This window comes from Engraulis encrasicolus, chromosome 1 (genome assembly GCF_034702125.1).
Source record: "Engraulis encrasicolus isolate BLACKSEA-1 chromosome 1, IST_EnEncr_1.0, whole genome shotgun sequence".
NCBI classification, from domain to species: domain Eukaryota; kingdom Metazoa; phylum Chordata; class Actinopteri; order Clupeiformes; family Engraulidae; genus Engraulis; species Engraulis encrasicolus.
This window is the reverse complement of record NC_085857.1, coordinates 39,954,392-39,969,294: the sequence shown is the minus strand read 5'-3', so window position 1 is coordinate 39,969,294 and position 14,903 is coordinate 39,954,392. Positions and strand designations below refer to the sequence as shown.

At 46.7% G+C, this 14,903-nt stretch overlaps 1 protein-coding gene across 1 annotated transcript in view; it reads right to left on the bottom strand.

Moving 5' to 3' along the window:
• Window positions 1-604: 604 nt before the first annotated feature.
• The window catches only part of palm3 (paralemmin 3), a 91,609-nt gene continuing 77,310 nt past the window's right edge, over window positions 605-14,903 (bottom strand). Inside the window, exons 6-8 of the mRNA XM_063202045.1 lie at window positions 13,413-13,443; window positions 12,520-12,570; window positions 605-5,505 (exon numbers count right to left, since the gene is read on the bottom strand). Of these exons, the coding sequence (XP_063058115.1) occupies window positions 4,115-5,505; window positions 12,520-12,570; window positions 13,413-13,443 (1,473 nt within the window). The 3' untranslated portion in view covers window positions 605-4,114. The remainder of the gene's footprint in view (window positions 5,506-12,519; window positions 12,571-13,412; window positions 13,444-14,903) is intronic.

Below are 14,903 nucleotides of genomic sequence, written 5' to 3'. Positions count from 1 at the left end.
CACTGTAAACCGACTGAAGAAATGTGTTACACTTTATTTTGAGGATCCTGTTACAGTGCACCTACACTGACAAGAACTTACTATATAATCTTCTTCTCATGTTTGAATGTTACTAATGGAAATATATAGGCTACTGTGCTATAAATAGTAGGCTATTACTATCAACTAATATCAGTTAATAGGAAGAATATGTTTGATTTTTGGTGACATACAAAAACACGAGGAAACAAGCCAACATATGATTTCCCAATAGCTCACAATGATAGCAGATGAGCTGACTCACTCTACTGTGTCCTGCAGTGAAGTTATGATTCATGTTTTGGCAGTAATTACTGCTTTATAACCTGGTTTTTAAAATATAAGGGTGGGAAACAACCCAAACACCTCAGGTGTTACATTTTTAGCTAGACCATTTTAAAATGTAGGAAATCAAAAATGTCCTTTTCTATTTTGTTCTACTAGAGAATCCTGACAGAGTTAAAAAGCCTTGATGTAATAAAGGGTATGGTAACAGGAGGATAGCCTGCTTGCTACAAGTTCCTGCCGACTGACACCATGTTGTGGTGTGGTGTATAAAATAAATAAATACAAAAATCCACACATCTTCTGAATGAAGCACAAAAATATATTTTGACCTTAGATTTTACAATCAATTAAATTTCCAATGAAGAGTTTGATGCTAATTCCAGAGACATTTTTTTATCATATTTGTTGCATCAAAATAAACAATGACATTTTACAATTTGTACAAGTGGATAAAGGGGTCAATGTGTAAAAATATACAATCAGAATATTTCTTAACACACACACACAGACACACTTGCACAACGCTCGTCAAGCAATAATCAGATTGACACCATGTAACATTTGCACACCGTATTTTCCTCTCATCCTAATGCGAAAACAAATCCACAAAAATCAACCAATCAAAAAAACGAGGTTGAATGATAAAAGTTCACAGCAAAAAAAAACACGTGTCCTTTTTTTTGTCATGTAGCTTTTAAAAACTCCTTGGTGCAATTCAAAGCAATCTTTTGACAAACATCATTAAAACAAGGTCATCCACTGTTGAATAAAAAAAAAAACAAATCACGATTAAACAGAAAATTAAAAAATGTTCTCAATAAAACAAAAAAGCTTGGTGTCCAAGGAGGACTTGTGTGTACGTAGTGTCACTACATAATCCAGTTTCACGACCTCAACTAAGCCCTTTCTCCATGATGATGTTGAAAAAGTCTGCAAGCCCACAGGGGGCTTACTGCATTTGGGATGAGAGTAGAGAGGAGAGGGGGGTAAAAAAAGGTTTCTAGAGCGAGAGAATGACAGTGTGTGTGTGTGTGTGTGTGTGTGTGTGTGTGTGTGTGTGTGTGTGTGTGTGTGTGTGTGTGTGTGTGTGTGTGTGTGTGTGTGTGTGTGTGTGAGTGAGAAATCTCTCTCTCTGTGTCTCTTGGTCTCTCTATCTTTCCCTCTCTCTTCACAGTGTGATGTAACGCCATGCCAGAATACTGTAAGCACAGACACCGCCCCGCCCTCGTCACTTTAAGCCTCTCTGAACAAGAGGTAGAATCATTTTATCTCCCCCGTCTACTCTCTGGTCCCTTGTTTGCAGGGGCACCGACAGCTTTGGCCGGTACCAGGGCAAAGTCATGTGAAAGCACCCCCCCAGCCCAATAGATACAATGTAATGAGGACCCAATTCTGGGGCCCCCTCTCCCTGGGCCCCAGGACAACTGTCCCCTTTGTCCCCTTCTGTTGGCACCCCTGCTCGTTTGTATGCATGTTGTCTATTTTGTAGACATTGCATGTGTGATGCTACACATTGAATTTTCCCATTGTGGGATAATAAAGGACATACCTAAGGGCAAACTTACTTTTTAAAGACAGTCTTTTTTTAAATGAGGTCTACTGGCAACGAAGGACCTCTCAGAGGACATCAAGAGTGTGAGGGGTGAGTGTGCTCGTGAGGGCACAGCAGAGCATAATCAGTCATTAACTGCACTGCACTCAAAGTAGTTCTCAAGTTCATTGAATGCTGTTGGTGCTGCTAACATGCCTCCGATGCAGGGGTGCATTTCTCGAAAGTGTAGTTTGTTAGCCGTAAGCAACTTGGGTAGTTGCCAATGGGAAATTGCATTGCAACCAACAAAGTACGTAAGTAGCTACTTAGCAACTACACTTTCGAGAAATTCACCCCAGACTTGTGTAATCTTTGTGGAAAATATCTCAGTCTCTTTCGTCATCTCTGTGTCCACGTTCAGCCCAGATCATAATGTGACCAAGGCCCTGATCAAACACACAGCGAAGGCCCCGGAGACCTAAAACAACCAATACAGAATCATATCACTTTTATGAGGAAAGTCTTATTAGGTTGGTTCACAGACGTCTGCTGCTGCTCCTGCTGCTGCCACTGGTCTTTGTGGAAAATCTCTCTCTCTCTCATGTGTCCATGTCCACCCCAGTTCATAAGGTGACCAAGGCCCTGGAGACCTAAACATCCAATAAACTAGTCTCACATCACTTTTATGAAGAAGGCTCTAATGAAGTTCACGTAACTCTGCTGCTGGTGGTGCCACTGTGCTACTGCTAACCATGCCTCTTGTGAAGACATCATTGTGTTATCTTTGAACAGAAATAAATCAGTGTCTTTCTCCATCTCCAATCTTCTTGCCCATGTTTGCCCCCATCTCACAATGCGATAATGTGTCTTTCCCCATCTCATAATGCGATAATGTGTCTTTCACCATCACTGTGTACACGTTTTACACCCATTCATCATGTGACCACCAAGGCCCCTGATCAAAGGCACAATGAGGGCGCTGGAGACCTATTCACAACCAATACAGTCTCATGTCACTTTTAAGAGGGAGCGCTGATGAAGTTCACAGGAAACTGTTGCTGTTGCCACAATTCCCTCCTGTCAAGACCTACATTATGCTATCTTTGTGGAAGAATCTGTCTCGTTTCACAGGAAACAGTGTCTGCATCGTCTGCACCTCAGCGTCCAATATGATATCATATCAGTATTTTACGAAAGAGAAAAAAGAAAAGGTCACTCTGACAGCAGATGTACTCTAGCTGTTTTGCCTTCTGTTGTCTTTGTGGAAAATCACTGTCTCAACCCCGAATCAAGTTCACCTCACTTCACCATGTGACCATGATGGCCCCAATCTTGAGGCACAGCACAGTGACACATCGTATGTGGCCTTGGAGACAGAATATCCTCTAGACTCCTCAGCATCCAATATAATATCATATCACTTTTACGAACGAAAGAAAGACAGAGAGAAAAAGGAAATATCTGTAGTCTGTCTGGGACAAAGTGAGTCACTTTCAACAGTATACACACACACTAGTGTCTATGGCTGACGCCAGCGAGATAGTCAAGAGAGCGGTCAGTCTGGTCAGTCTGACAGTCTAGACAGAGACACTGACTGAGATCAAGGACTGCTTTTCATGCTCTCTCTCTCTCTCTCTCTCTCTCTCTCTCTCTCTCTCTCTCACTCTCTATCTCTCTCAGAGGGTTGATAACAAAGGATATGGGGAATTCGCTCTGGGGGACAAAGTCAGGGGACAGTGACAAGGGCAGAGACAATGAAAGCACCCCCCCGCCAACTATTGTCTTCTCATGTATCTATCCCCACTCTCACCTCCTCGAGGCAAAGAGTGGGAGCAGGATTTAGGAAAGGCATTTGAATAGCAGTCTCGATGAGGCAGAAGAGAAACACGGGTGGGTAGGTGGGTTTGGTTTGGTAGGGGCAGGTTTAGACTAGAGAGGGGTGACTTTGGGATGGTGGTGGAGAGGGGTGAATATGGGAGGTGAGGGAGGGGCCTTGACTAACTAAAGAGTAGTAAATGTATAGTGACAGACAGGGCTCCAAATTATAATTTTTTCATCACTAGCTAAAATGGTTTGTAGAACTTCATCTTACAAGCCAAAAACAGACTCAGTTATGGGTCAGCGTGGCAAGTAAGTTGCTTTTTCTACCAGAAAAAAAACGGACATTTCACCAGCATTCGGCCGGTTGGCTGGTGTTCATTTAGAGCCCCGTAGACAGGTGATGATGAGCATCAGACGAATGAGTGAGTGTGTGGGACACTGTAGTACAGCATATGTTCACATGATGGTACAACACTCGCAGCTCTTCTGTTTGGGCGCTTCGGGCCCAACACCGGCGTCGGCCCGACGTGGAAGAGAAGAGGATGCCTCTGTGGGGGCGGCTGCCTTGTACGTCAGCAAGGGTTCCTGCTCGGCCTGTCTATCGGCCAGGCGTGGGGGCTTGGGGCACGGGTTGATGGCTTGGTCGTCCAAGGGCACGTCCTGGAAGCCACTGGGGGAGCTGGGCTTCACGACCCCCGGGCCGCCCGAGGAAGGAGGGACGGAGACAGAGGCGGAGGCGGTTGCTGGAGCAGGAGTGGGGGAAACATCGGGGGCGGGAGCAGCAGCCGCTGCGCTTCCTCCCTCCTCTTTCTCCTCCCCCGTCTTTGATTCGCTGCCCTCTGCCGGCGGTTGGCTCTCGGCCCCAGTAGAGGGTGCTGCTGTGGGGGTGGGCTGTACAGCGGGGGAGTACACGGGCACCTCGGAGGGTACCGCAGCAGCCCCATCTGGGAGTTCAGGCTGGGGCTGTGCCTCAGAGGACTCAGCTGTTACTGCTGCTGGTGTCTCTGCAGAGACTGGAGCTGCTTCTGCTCCAGCACCAGGCACCTCCCGAACCACCTCCTCCCCTTTCTCCTCCTCCACGCCTTCCTTCTTCTCTTCTGTTGCCGTGCCCTCTGCTTTTTGCTGCTCGGTCGGCTCTGCAGCCGCTGCTCTCTGCTCAGAGACTTCTCCTGCCTGCTTGGTGGCCACCTCTTCTCTAGCCTCCGTGGCCTTCTCTGTGCCCTTCTCAGTCTCTGTGGAGGCCTCTGCCCCTGCCTGCAGCGCCGGCTCTCTAGACTCCTGGCTCTCTGAGGCAGAAGCATCAGCAGGGGTCTCCACGGACGACGGGGCTGATTCAGAGACGGGCTGCTGCTGCTGCTGCTCGGCCTGGCCTTTGATGATGACCCCCTCTCCTCCTCCCTCCTCCTCCTCCTCGTCTTCGTCCTCGTCTCCCGTCTCCTCCATAATGATCACCCTCTCGGCCCGCATGATGGCACCTCCGTCGTCATCCATGTCCACGTCCAGACCCGCCACCCCCTGCCCAGCCTCGCTCAGGCCCAGGAACCTCAGGGTGACGGCACCGTCACCACCACCACCACCACCGCTGCCCTCTCCTCCCTCCGCCTCCTCGCCAAGTTGGTTGCCGGCCAGGCCATTGGTCGTGGGCATCGCCGCCGACAGTGCCGTCGAGGTTGCCATGGCGACTGCTTCTTCCACAGCCGCGTCGGCCACGAGAGCGGGCATGTCCGCAGACGGCACCTCGCCGTTAGGACCCTTCTCATCTTCAACAACAGCGGCTGCAACAGCCATCACCGCCGTCACCTCGGAAACCTGAGGGAGGTGAGAGGGCGCTGAATCCTCCACGTCCGCTGTGAAATCAATAAACGGAGAGAGAGAGAGAGGGGGGGGGGAGAGAGAGGAACAGAGGAGCAGAGGAAGAGAGAGAGAGAGAGAGAGAGAGAGAGAGAGAGAGAGAGAGAGAGAGAGAGAGAGAGAGAGAGAGGGGACACACATGAAATTGAGTGTGAAATTGGATGAAAATTACAGGGGCCAGATCTCTCACAGTCTCTGAACTCAGCAGAGAGCTCTCCTTGACTTGGCACTGGCAGCCAGATATTATCAAGCCTCCTGCATTATCACTTCTATCAGCAAAAAATAGATCTCTGGTGTAACAATAGAGCACGCCAGTCATGCTGGTTCTGTGTTCGAATGAGAAGGAAGGCCAGAAGGCAGGCAGACAGACAGACAGACAGACAGACAGACAGGCAGACAGACCATAGCAGGATTGGCAGCAAGGGGTTATGCAGGTTCAGAGGCTCACTGACTGACACTCGTTGCTTTTCAGCTAGGGAGAAGTTGATGGTTTGCACGAGTATAAAACATGTGATTGCGATGGGCTTAAAATGTAACTTAGACAGGAAATCTGACATCTGAGATTGAGAAATAATGTGCCGTGGGGCAGGAAAACAGCCAGACATGCAAAGCAGTGCAGTTGAGGAAGTGCAAAGACTGACATTTACCAAGCAGTGAACAATTGACATTGGTGTCATAGGCATGTCATTACAGTGTCATGGTACAGTTATGCTGTGTAATAAACATTATGTCCATGCCATAAACATTTTATGACAGTTGGCCTTTTAACACATTCACTACCAAGTCACGTAAAAATATGTTTTGCCTCCCATGCGTAGGCTCCCAAACCGTAAAATTGCGTTTTTACATTTTTTTTTTATTGGATTCTGAATCTACACATTCTAATGCACATTATGTGTGGTTTTCGTAATAATGTGAGGAACAGAGATACAGATGAACTGACATAGATCATGAAAACTCCTACAAAGTCAAAACTCCTACAAAGTCCGGATCTGGATATTTCATCATCTGTGCATTTTATTACACACAGTATTTGAGTTTTATTATAGCCAGTCAAACCACTTGACCATCACGTCACGTCATGTCTCGAGCTACTTCCTGGGCTGGAGAATCAAAACATACTTGCCTTGCTAGCTAGCCTATTCCTTAACATATGGAAGGATTAGGAGTTTTGCTGCCAAAATGGAAGGTTGTAATGAAAAACAGCATGCAATACAGCAGGAAGTAACCCACTTTTGGGTGAGTACTTTGGCACATCTACTTTTATCTACAGAACGAAAACTGCCAGTCAAGTGACATTAGCCAGCTAGCATTTCAGATGCTCTGAACTGCCTGACCAGGTGATTTTTGCACCAAAATAGTTTACTTGGAAGCTATTGAAGTTGTTCTTTGGGCGTGAAAATGCATTTAGACCCGCAATTTAAACTCGGAGAGTCAGAGCGCACCCTTGACAAAAAAGGCTTTATCTCAGTTCGAATGTTCAAAATGGCTATTTTTACCTAAACCAGTGCGTGTTTAAAGTGAAATAACTTCGGAATGGAACAAGCTAGAAACAAACCGTAAAAATATACAGACAGCTGAGTCTTAGGGCTTTCGAACAAGCCCTGACGTGTCTGTGGGTTGAAGACAAAATATTCGGTGGGTGTTCAAAAAATGACATTAATTATGAAATTGGCTGGGAGTCTACGGCTGAATTCCAAAAAACGGCTTGTATTGAATGTGTTAAGACAAACCTGAGGTTGACTTTGCCATAACCGAATGTCACGTAAGGTGTGTCCTTTCAAAGTACTGTACCCATTAGTCCAGAAAACAACCACATGATATGATGTAATAGTGCTCTCAAGCTTCAAATCATCATCATTGTTATTTTGAAACGTTATTATTAGCGTTTTGCAACCTATTATACGTATAAACGATCAAGTCAAGTCAAGTCAAGTAGGTTTTATTGTCAATTTCTTTACATGCACTGGTCATACAAAGAATTTGAAATTACATTTCTTGCTTTCCCATACAGACATAGACTAATCCAGGTAAGGACATAGACAGTATAGACATAGACAGTACTTATACATGGACTTAAGACAGTATGGACATAGACAGTGCTCATACAGACATTTAAAAAGCAAGACTGGACAACAGAAGACTTGTAGAGGACATACATTAAGAGGTAATTGTTGTGCTTTTGTGCTTTTCCTAAAAAGTCCTTTATAGCGTTCTGACATAGTAATAGTAGCATTTTGAAGAAAAATAAATATTAATTCTGCATTTTGAAGAAAAATAAATATTAAAAAGGTCTGTCAAGTACACCAGCAGCAGTGTGTGTGTGTGTGTGTGTGTGTGTGTGTGTGTGTGTGTGTGTGTGTGTGTGTGTGTGGTGTGTGTGTGTGTGTGTGTCGTGTGTGTGTGTGTGTGTGTGAGTGTGTGTGTGTGTTTAGTGCAGGTAGAAGGTGCGGTGTGCGTCTGTGTGTGTGTGTGTCTGCCTGTCTGTGTGTGTGTGTGTGTGTGTGTGTGTGTGTGTGTGTGTGTGTGTGTGTGTGTGTGTGTCAGTGTGTGTCAGTGTGTGTATGTTTGGGTTTAGTGCAGAAAGTGCAGTGTGCTTGTGTGTGTGTGTGTGTGTGTGTGTGTGTGTGTGTGTGTGTGTGTGTGTGTGTGTGTGTGTGTGTGTGTGTGTGTGTGTATGTTTGGGTTTAGTGCAGAAAGTGCAGTGTGCGTGCGTGTGTGTGTGTGCGCGCGTGTGTGTGTGTGTGTGTGTGTGTGTGTGTGTGTTGTGTGTGTGTGCGCATGTTTTGAGTTAGTGCAGGTTGAAAGTTCAGTCACAAATATAGTAGTGCAGGTGGAATGTTCACTCGCAGATATGGGGGTGGGGGATGGGGGGGGGGGTTGTCAGTGGCCTTGCTGGTTGGAGGCTGACAGTGGAGGGAGAGTGGGTTGAGTGTTCAGTATCTTGATCGCTTGGTGCATTGTGCTGCTCGCCAGCCTGGTGGTACTGGAACGGAGGCGCCTGTACCTCTTTCCAGAGGGCAGGAGGCTGAACAGTTTGTGTGCAGGGTGGCTTGTGTCTTTGATGATCATCAGTGCTTTCCGGGTGAGGCGTGTGGTGTAAATGTCCTGCAGGGAGGGGAGTGGTACTCCAATGATCTTCTTCGCTGTGTTCACAACACGCTGGAGTGTCTTCCTATTTTTCTCCGTGCAGCTTCCTCCCCACACTGTGATGCAGTTGGACACGACGCTCTCTATGGTTCCTCTGTAGAATGTTGTCATGATGGAGGGTAGCACTTGCCTTCTTTAGTTTGCGCAGGAAGTAGAGACGCTGATGGGCCTTCTTCGCCAGTGATGTAGTGTTGGTGGTCCAAGAGAGGTCGTCGCTGATGTGCACTCCAAGGAACTTGGTGCTGCTCACTCTCTCCACAGCATCGCCGTCAATGGTCAGTGGTGGCAGTTGTTTTTGGACCCTTTGAAAGTTGACAACAATCTCCTTGGTCTTGTTGACATTCAGCAGGAGGTTGTTGTCTTTGCACCATCTGGCCAGCAGGTCTACTTCTTCTCTGTAGTGAGTCTCATCGCCCTTGGTGATGAGGCCCACCAGTGTTGTATCATCCGCAAACTTCACTAGATGGTTAGTGCTGTGGGTCGTTGTGCAGTCGTGTGTCAGCAGCGTGAACAGCAGGGGGCTGAGAACACAACCTTGCGGAGCCCCCGTGCTCAGGGTCAGGGTGCTTGATGTGTTATTCCCTACCCGTACTGCTTGTGGTCTTTGCATCAGGAAGTCCAGCAGCCAGTTGCAGAGGGAGGTGCTGAAACCTATGTTGTCCAGGTTTCTGATGAGTTGTTGTGGTATTATGGCATTAAATGCTGAACTGAAGTCAATGAACAGCATTCTCCCTTTTGAGTCTTTATTGTCCACTTGGGTGAGGGCTGGATGGAGGGCAGAGCAAATTGCATCCTCCGTGGATCGCTTGGCTCGGTATGGGAACTGGTAGGGGTCCAGGGTGGGGGGTAGGGTGGCTTTGATGTGTGACAGGACTAGCCGTTCGAAGCACTTCATGATTATGGGCGTCAGTGCTACAGGACGGTAGTCATTGAAGCATGATGGTGATGATTTCTTCGGCACAGGTATGATGGTAGCAGCTTTGAAAAGTGATGGGATGACTGCTTGCTCCAGAGAGATGTTAAAGATGTCTGTGAAGACATCTTTCAGCTCTTCTGCACAATCCTTCAACACTCGGCCAGGTATGTTGTCTGGGCCAGCTGCTTTGCGTGGGTTGATGGTGGCCAGTGTCCTCTTCACACTGGCAGAGGACAGGTAAAGGGGTTGATCATGGGGGGGAGGGGGAGTTTTCTGTGGGTGAGTGTCATTTTGAGCTTCAAAGCGGGCAAAGAAACTGTTCAGGTCGTTTAGCAGAGAGGTGTTGTTGTCACAGCTTCGTGGTGCAGGCTTATAGTCCGTGATGGCCTGTATGCCCTGCCACAGGCTCTGTGCATCTCTGCTGTCTTTGAAGCGTGTTGTTATTTTGTCCGAGTATTCCTTTTTTGCTTTCCTGATGCCCTGGGACAGGTTTGCCCTTGCTGTTTTTAGGCCAGCTACGTCTCCTGCTCTGAAGGCTTTGTCTCTGGCCCTCAGCAGTCGGTGAACGTCTCCTGTGAACCATGGCTTCTGGTTGGCCCTGGTGGTGATGTGTTTTATTTCTGTAACATCATCGATGCATTTTGTGATGTAGGAGGTCACAGTGTCTGTATACTCCTCAATGTCAATGTGATTGCTGTGGGTGACAGCTGTTTTGAAAATGTTCCAATCTGTGGTTTCAAAGCAGTCTTGTAGTCGTGGGATGGCCCCCTCTGGCCATTTTCTCACCTCCTTCTGAACTGGTTTGGTGAGTTTTGCCCTTTGTCTGTAAGCTGGCAGTAGCAGAATCGTTATGTGGTCTGATGTTCCAATGTGGGGGATGGGCTTTGCCTTGTATGCTCCCTTCTGATTTGAGTAAACAAGGTCCAGGGTGTTTTGTTGTCTTGTTGGGAAGTTGACATGTTGTTGAAATTTTGGAAGTACTGTTTTGAGATTTCCATGGTTGAAATCTCCCAGGACCACTGTGAAGGCATCTGGGTGTGCATCTTGTTGTTCACTGATGCCCCGATGCAGCTCGTTCAGTGCCTCGCTTCTGACGCTGTTGTTGTTGCTGGGTGCGAGGTACACAGCGACTAATATGATAGCGGATATTTCTCTGGGTAAATAGAAGGGTCGGCACTTGATGATCATGAACTCCACTAGTGGAGAGCAGTGCCTCTGTACTACTGTAGCATTATTGCACCAAGCATCATGTGTGTAGACACATATTCCTCCCCCTCGTTTTTTCTCTGCAAGGGCTCTGTCCGCTCGGTGGCACGTTAGTTGTTCCAGTTGTAAAGCCGAGTCGGGTATGCCGTCGTTCAGCCATGACTCTGTGAACACCATCACACAGCAGTTCCTCACGGTTTTGTTCGCTGATCTTAGTAGCCGTATGTCGTCCATCTTATTGTCCAGAGATCTGACGTTTGCCAAGAGAATTGATGGTATTGCTGGACGAGTTGGGTTGGCTGCAAGCCGTGTCTCGACGCCGCCTCGTTTGCCTCTTTTCCTAATTCTGGAGCATCGCTTTCTCCGTCCCCATGTAGGCGAGGCAGACGGGTCCGATGTAGTCCTATGCCGCCGCAGAATTCCTAGTTCCTCCAACGTCTTCGTTGGTACATCCAATACATTGCTTAAGTTGTCCATTCTTATCTGCAACAGCTGTTGCCGACTGTACGTGCGTTCCAACATAGTTTCCGACGATAGACATTTTGAAAGACACATTTTAACACAAATAAACACTGAAATTTGGGAAAGCAAGGAGCTGCTGCAGACTACGTGCGCCACATCCAGAAGTACATAGTTTTTATAGTTTTTATAGTTCATAGTTTTTATTCATAGTTTTTATTCATATTTTTATTGCATAATGTTGGAAAAGGTGAAAAAAGAAAATGTATTAAGTAAATATCGCAATCCATCGTAATAATACATGTATCGCAATGCATCGCAGTAGTATTGCATCGTGGCATGCGTATCGTGATGCGTATCGAATCATGAACCCCTTGCCAATACCCACCCCTAATACGTACATAAGCCCGATTAGGACGGGACTTATTACCTATGGACCCCCGGTAATTTGGAATAATTACGGAGAAAGTCTGAGTTCTTAGTCCTGTGCGAATGTGCCATGTCTTGTGAGGTAATAATTCCGCCGCGAATGACCTACTGTATTTCGGCGAAACACAGACGTCCTGGGGTAATTTCACATAGGCGAGCCGTCTGCACCCCCTTATAATGTCTGTGAATTGAGTACATAACAGACGTGTATTTATCCCGTCCGAATGCGCCCCGGAAAAATCGCTGAGGTCCGGGGGTAATTGCGAATTACCAGGGGTCCATAGCTAATATTTATCCAGTGCGAATCGGGCTATAGACTGTACTAAGATGAGAAGCAGGCTGATGGAACGCACAGCTGCACAATAGCTGTATTTGTAACCAGAATTAACCTGGACTACATGGGTTGACTTTACAAACAAACAAGGACTTGACTCCAGTAATGATAGGAAAATGTGTATTCCTTACCAGGGTCAGTGAGTAGTGGTAGTAGAAAAGGGAGTGCTATTAGAACAGAGGAATGCTGAAGAGAGGCAGCCAGAGAGAGAGAGAGAGAGAGAGAGAGAGAGAGAGACAGAGAGAGAGAGAGAGAGAGAGAGAGAGAGAGAGAGAGAGAGAGAGAGAGAGAGAGAGAGAGAGAGAGAGAATATAAAAGAACGAATGAAAGTTTAAACCCACAGAGGAAGGTCAAACGAAACAGAAATATCTTCACAGAGAAGACGATAGAAAGATAAGAGAGGAGGACCACAGGGGCCAAAGAGAAAAGAGAGAGAGAGAAAAAAGAAAAAACAAAACAAGGGGCTACAAGGAGGTTTGTGAAGAATGAACAGACACAAAAACACGGCTTACTTACTTGTTCCATTCCCTTGTCCATTCTGCAAAACTGCCTCCTTCGCAGTAGGCTCTTTGAAGAGAAATGAAAAGCGGCATACATGCATTAATAATCTCAACACAGAGAATCTGAAACCTCATTACATCAGAGTGGATGTGGGGATGTCGACTCTCTACACGCTAGAGTATACTGTATCTGTGTGTGCCTCTTTTCCAAAACATTATATATATTCATTTTCATAAATGTCAAAAAAATTAAGTGTTTTCATTTGCTTTCTCTGTTAATTTGACTGAAATCAGCGTTGAATTTCATTTGGCAATATCAGACAACTTGAAGCCCATTCCAATTTTACTCATGCAGTCTTCAAATCTGATTTTTTAAAAGCATATAGTATATGAAAATTGTACTAAAACAACTTTGTTTTGGGAAAAGAGTTCTTCCTCTGCTCAATTATGGAAATCGCGCCCATCTCTCTAATTAAAAACCAGCACCACCACTTGTAACAATGGCAATGACAGGCCGCTGATGTTTCAAACGGGGCTGTGGTTGCTGCTTAGCTTCCGATGGCGGTGAGCAGGGACGGTGAGAGCAGATGGGAAGTTGTAGAACAGGTGCCCTCTGGAAAACAGATGGCACTCACTCACTCATTTACTCTCTCTCTCTCTCTCTCTCACACACACAGGGCTGGACTGGCCATCTGGTATAGCGGGCCTTTCCCTGTGGGCCCTGCACCCTTGTGGGCCCCTATTTTCAGCCATTTGTTTTGTTTACATTTCTGAAAATAGGGACCCACGAGGGAGCGGGGCCCACCGGTCATTCAGTTCCACATTGCTAATTATGACGGCCCCTTTTAAGCCAAAAGTGCCCGGTCCAGCCCTGCTCTCACACACAGACTCACTAACACGCTTGCTCACCTGTCCGGCTGTCCCCCAGGATATGGACACCCTGTTGGAGGAGAGAAAAAAAATGGGGTCAAAGTTTCATTCGTACAAAGAGGATGTGCTAGTATTAATAAACAGACTAAGGAAAGCGGAGAATAGAATAAAATAAAATAGAATAGAATAGAATAGAATAAAATAGAGGAGAGGAGAGGAGAGGAGAGGAGAGGAGAGGAGAGGAGAGGAGAGGAGAGGAGAGGAGAGAAGAGAGTAGAATTGAGTAGAGTAGAGCAGAATAGAGAAGAGAAGAGAAGAGAAGAGAAGAGAAGAGAAGAGAAGAGAAGAGAAGAGAAGAGAAGAGGAGAGGAGAGGAGAGGAGAGGAGAGGAGAGGAGAGGATGGACGATGAATTGAGAGGAGGGTCGATGATATGGGCACAGAAAAAAAATGGGCTCAAATCTCATCCGTACAGTACACAGAGAATGCGCTTGTATTAATAAAAGACTACAGAAACGGCGAGGAGAATAGAGGAGAGGAGAGGAGAGGAGAGGAGAGGAGAGGAGAGGAGAGGGGAGGAGGGGAGGGGAGGGGCGATGAGATGGGCACAGAAAAAGAGAGAGGATGGGAGAGCAGAAGCGCATTTTCAGGGCACTCCCAAGAGATCCCAGTCCGTAACGAGACACCAGTGTGAGTGTGAACGTGATGAGCTCCACACATTAATGAGCCAGTGAGGAGGCAGCAGCAGCAGCAGCCAGGGCTCACAGCAGCAGCCTGAAGGACTAGTTTAAAGACCGCACATCCAAAAAAACGTCTGACAAAGGGAGCAGGAAAACCAAATAATTAGACGAAGGTGAAAAAGTCAGCTTCAACCAGGATTTTTTTGCTCCCACTTTTTTATTTTTACGTAACATTTCGGGTGAACACCCTTCCTTCATTTAATCCAGAACATAGAACAATGTTTCGATCATGTGTAGGCTTCTTCAAATCTGTAGTTTGGGGTAGGGTGTGCTCGACATTCAAAACCACTTTCTGCAGGTGCCACAAAAAAGCATCAAACAGTTGAAGGAGGTATGTAGGTCTGCACACAGCCAATAAGCTAAAAAAAAAAATGATTAAAAAGCAACATTTTGATCATCCTGGATCTTCACCAGGCATCAGGCAACTTCTTCAAATCTGTGCCATGGACTGTGATCGCAGGTTTGAATGCCATGACCATCCATGGCTTAAGTGAACCTGAGCAAGGCACGTAACCTGACATACTTGTTGCTCCAACTGTGAAAGCCCACCAAGGACACTTCCATTGTCACTGTGACACAATGCATTTATGCCTCACCTCCGCATGGAGGAAGCCTCAAACAGTGCCCCAAGGGAGCAGTGCGGCCTGACAGTAGATACCATGCTCAGGGTACCTCAGTCATGCAGGAGGATGAGGCAGAGCACTGGTTAATTACTCCCCCCAGGAGTCAAACCGGCAACCTTTGGGCTACAAGTCTGATGCCTTGTCGCTCAGGCATGACTGCCCTATGAC